This window comes from Calidris pugnax, unplaced genomic scaffold, assembly GCF_001431845.1.
Source record: "Calidris pugnax isolate Ruff unplaced genomic scaffold, ASM143184v1 scaffold25, whole genome shotgun sequence".
In the NCBI taxonomy this organism is placed as follows: domain Eukaryota; kingdom Metazoa; phylum Chordata; class Aves; order Charadriiformes; family Scolopacidae; genus Calidris; species Calidris pugnax.
In genome coordinates this window covers 14,304,903-14,309,998 of record NW_015090805.1, presented here as the reverse complement: position 1 = coordinate 14,309,998, position 5,096 = coordinate 14,304,903, and the positions used below count along the sequence as shown (strand labels likewise).

At 39.4% G+C, this 5,096-nt stretch overlaps 1 protein-coding gene across 1 annotated transcript in view; it reads right to left on the bottom strand.

Annotated features, from left to right (window-relative positions):
• LOC106885621 (chromosome unknown open reading frame, human C21orf91) overlaps nt 1–5,096 on the bottom strand; it is an 18,549-nt gene that overhangs the window by 13,190 nt on the left and 263 nt on the right. Inside the window, exon 2 of the mRNA XM_014937965.1 lies at nt 4,709–4,838. Within this exon, the coding sequence (XP_014793451.1) occupies nt 4,709–4,832 (124 nt within the window). The 5' untranslated portion in view covers nt 4,833–4,838. The remainder of the gene's footprint in view (nt 1–4,708; nt 4,839–5,096) is intronic.

The window sequence follows — 5,096 nt, the reverse complement described above, 5'->3', positions numbered from 1 at the left end:
CCCCCCCCCCCCCCCCCCCCCAGTTTATAACTACAGATGTGTTGTTTGTATTATATATTTGCTACCAGAGTTCATTTTCCCATATTATAATGAAATTAAAAAGGAGAAGAAATTTGTCTCAAACTTACACACAACACATGATTTCCTGGCTTACGCAATCTAGTTACATATGAATTTAAAACACTTCCTGTTCCAATCCAGATTACTCCTATGACACCTACACAGAAAAACGAAACAGTACACAACAATCTCTGATGTTCACTTTGCCTGCACAAAGCAAACAAAAGCCAGCATCAAAAGTCAGCAGGTCCACACCACCAGGATATTCTAAACCCCACCTAGAACTTTAAAACCACTGTACCGAATCAGTTTCATTTCAACATTTTAGTTCAGTATTTCATATGGAAGTACTTTCTGTATTTTAAACTTTAAGAATGACGTCAGTATTCTATTGTGCTAAATCACCTGGTAATGATCCTTCAGATACAAAACCTGGTTTTGCAATAAAAGTATTTATGCGTAGTTTAGTCCACTCAGCTTCCCCAAGCATGAATCCTTAAACTAACTGAACTGAAACAACAAATCCATCAGGGACAAAAGTACTACCCTTTCAAGGCACACCACACTCCACACACCCCCAGCCCCATTTAGACTGAAGATTAGCACTACCAAACTCTCCGAAGAATTTTGCTCTTTCCCTGCTCAAGAAAGGTTGATGACATGTAATAGGACAAAGTTTATACCTGCATTTGGCTTTCTGTTTATTCTGTATGTCCGTTTTCCCCTTTTCTCCTCTCTTTGCTACCACTCTTTCAGTCAACTTCAGAGAAAGAGACCCTATAATCCATATACATCACTCAAGTTCTGGGACAGACACCACAGCTCAACTCCGAAGTGCACTCAAAGTAGTGATTTCAGTGAATTAACTGAACTCAACAAGAATCATAATCACATTTTAGGCAAGGCTATCATTTTATTTCATTAAAACGCTAAAAATCTACTATTAAAAAAAAAAATTGTGATGGAGACCTGATTTCTGGTAAGAAACATGAAGGTTTATGACACAGTAACTAACTTCCTCATTCAGAAACTGAGCAGTTCTTTAATTAAGGTAGACCATAGATTCAGCTTTCTGGATAGCAGTCTTTTTCTGTAAAGGACTATAAGAATAATTCGAATTTTGGGTTTTCTTTTCTCCAATTATGTACCATTAACATGCTATTGTCCAAACACAATAAAGGTTACAAAAAACCACCCCAGTGTCAGGAAAGTAATGGCTGAGACACACCACAACACTGATCCAGGAAGTCAGTTGAGTCATTACAGATGGGGATGGTCTCTGATTTGCTCATTTCTAATTACCCATCTTACTTAACCAAGACCATCAACAACATTACCAACTACACGCAAACAAACCTGTACAGATGTTTAACCCACAGATGTCAGAAGACACAAAGATTCACCACCAGTACTAAACTATAATGTAATTAAGTGCAGCTAAGCAAATTCCATTTCTGTAGTTTTTTGCTTATACACATTTGAGAAAGCCTGTTCCAGAGGAGGTTCGGGTGGTTAAGCCTTGGGCTAGATCAATTTCAAGTGTGTGGATTTACTATAGACAACTTTGCTTGGAGTTATGATACTGGCATAAAGGGAAACAGAATTGTTCTCATGAGTTTTGTTAAAGCATTAGAACACGACATCCTTTTAAAAAAGGAAATTGGGAAACCTACTTCCAGAATTTCATACATAGAACCATGGAATCACAGAACCATTTAGGTTGGAAAAGACCTTTAGGACCATCAAGTCCAACCACAAGACTAACACTGCCAAGTGCACTTGCTCATGCATCTGCAATGCTCCCATCTATCCTGACCCACCTCCTAGTGAGAACTGGATGGTCAGGAAAGATGGAAGAGGTGCTATACATTCTCCTTAAGACAGACAGCACTTAACAGATGGAAGTTAACAGGGTGCTGCAAACAGTGGGAGTACTGAAGCATCCTGCAAGATGCTGAGCCGTGACTAATAGCCTGCCTATTCTTGAAGAGCAGCTATTTCCTACTTCACCGAGGGAGAAGTTACACACGCACATCAACACTAAAAATGAGCAAGCCTTAAGCACTGCCCTAGCTGTTGCGTGAGTATCTTTTCAGAATAGCCCATTTTACTTCCTGAATTACTTAAAAAATATGTACATGTTTTAATTACCTGGATTTTTAAACATGATGTTAAATAAAAAGGCAAATGATTAGTGAAATTGACACTTATTCGTAATTGCGGGGCAGCACATCCACAGAGTTGATGTAACTAACAGTTCATTCTGTTCAACAAGTAGCAATAATGCATTTGAATTTCATTAAAATATAAGCAGAAGGTTAACATGAAAACATCCAGTAGAACATTCTAAGTTAGAGAATTATCCACTTTGTTTCCTAAGATTGTTATTTTAGATGTGTATAAATCAGTCTGTCACAGGCAAATACAGGAATACAGTAGATGTGTCAAAAATAGGAAGAGCATGACCATGAACACAGTAAAGGGCTGGCTCATGCAGTGTTTCAGCTAAAAGGTCTTATCATGATTCTTCATAGAGTCACTTACACAGCCTCTGCAGCCCCTCTCCCTATACAAGCATTAAGAGTACATCTTTTCAAGGTGGTATACACAAAAGAGAGTATCAGATATCAAGGTATTTCGATGCTATAGTTATGAAAGACATTTTCTTTTACTATGCAGCATAAAAGATTAAGAATATAATGGCTCAGGTAATTTCAGGTGAGCTTTCATCACTACTTTGTTCAAGTAGCTTTCCTTTAAAATTAACTGAAAATGTAGAAGATTATGCAAAGTAGTCTGCTGCAGAGATTAAGTCTTTACTATTATCAAGTCTTCTTAAGAGTTCCAGGGAAAAAAAAAAAAGCTGTTCCAGCTAAAACACATGATCATTTTCTAAAGTAATATCCATGACGAGTAACTTTGACAAATTCACAGCTTATCTCAAACAGCAGAGCAAAGAAACCACCCAGCAATTTTTAAGTGTATTCTGTTTATCTGTTTCAACATTTCCAGAACAAAACTAGATTCTGAATGTAATCGAAGGACTTAATTATCATTACCGCAATGTTTGTTTTCCTCATTTTAAAGACTAGAGAGAAACACCTTCACTCCACATTAAGAATTCTAAACCTATTGCTTTAAAGCAGTAAGAAAACTCAAGCAGACTGACAGGTTGTCTTAGTTGCTCTGAGTTTTATCAAAAAGTACAAATACACAAGCACGTCTCTTCTAAATAAAAGCATAAAACACATAAAATACTACTGAAATATGAAAGCATTGCTCAGATTAAGATGTATTGCCTCTGGTAGCAAAAACGACCTCAAAATCATAAGTTTTATAATTTTTTTTTTTTTAAATCAATGCAGAGTACTGAGTCAGCATTTAAAAGCTATTCCAATTTGCTAGTACATTTTTCAAATTTCTCTAAGGTAAGAACAAAATTTTATTACCTATATCTACACTGAAAGTCAGATACACAATAGAAACTGTATGGAACACATATCCCTTACAGCCTCCTACACTCCAGTCAGTTTTACGCTTCTAGGGTTCAGAATAAGCAACTAAATCACCGGGTACAGTGCTCGTACCTCATAGCACTTTCCATGCAGAAAGGCTTGATCCCAAGACCCTTAGTGTACTCTCATCATATATATCAGGACACAACAAATATTACTACCTGTCATTGTGAAATGGGACTATTCACACAACAGTGTTAAGATCTTCATATTCAATTGCACTATATCAATATAGATTACTCTAGGAAGTCACATGCATGTACAACTGGCAAATACCACTTTATATAACTGGAACAAATTACTTTGTAGCACCCAAATCAGGCAACTATATATATATATATACACACACACACTTTCAAAAAATCCTGATTTGACTTAAAAAAAGGGAAATAACCAATCTACTGCTCATTCATGCCCAGCATTTGATTCATACATGAAGAATATGCACAAAACGGGTAAATTCTTTAGCAAAACAAGGTTTAAAATTTTAAAAATACCATTCTGGAGGCCAAAATGGTATTGCAAGATTAGTCTTTTAAAGGATGGACAAAATTCATACTTTAGAATTTGCAAACTTTAAGAAGCTTTGAAAAGGAACCCATTTTTATCATCTTATGTGTATTATCATCTTACAAAAGCAAAAAGAAATAATCCTCTGATTATTTCTAGTGGAAGTGAAACATTGATCTGCTTTAAAAAAAAAAGCTATTAGGCTTTAAAATTTGTAATTTACTAAGTTTTATACATAGAGCCCTCTAACTACTGAGCAAAAACGCTGAATAAAGGCAGACTGTGAACTTCTTCTGATGTGAATTAACATCAGAGGTCTAACGCCAGAAGGTGAAATCAACACCAGGGCATTTCAGAAGCTCTCGAAAGACGGGGTTAGGTCTTTACTCTAGAGGAGGAGGCACTAGAGCAGCTCAAGCATCCGCCTTTACTGGAAAAGAGCTATTTAGGAACCTAATGAACTAGTTTGGCCAGCAAGAAAACTTTCCAAAGATACACGTTTTCCAGCCTAAGCCTTTGTGAAAGCTTTACAAATCAGCTCGGTTTGCCTTCAGCTCCAGGCTACGCAGTCCACGAAGGAAGCCCGCCCGAGCTACGGCCGGCGGTGAAAGGCAACACGTTACCTTCGATGTGCAGCTCGAAGCAAACGTGGCAGAAGGAGAGCGTTTCCTTCTCGGTGCCCAGTTTGCAGACGCTGCAGACGTTGTCATCGTCCAGGTCGATGCTCACGAACTGCTCCTCGTTCATAGTGCCCTGAGGAGAGCGGGGGGGGACACAGGGGACCGTTATTCCAACCGCCGCCCAGGCCAACCGCCCCGCACCTGGGGCAGCGCCACGCGCCTCCCCCACACACGGCTCCGGCCCCGCCGACACACGCCGGGCCGGGGCCGGGACGGCGAGGGAGGAAGGGGGGGAACAAGCGAACGTCCCGGGAAAGTTTCCACTTCGGAGCAGGCCGCACGGCGGGGCCCGAGCCCTCCCGCCGCCTCCCCGCCCTCGCACCCCTTCCCT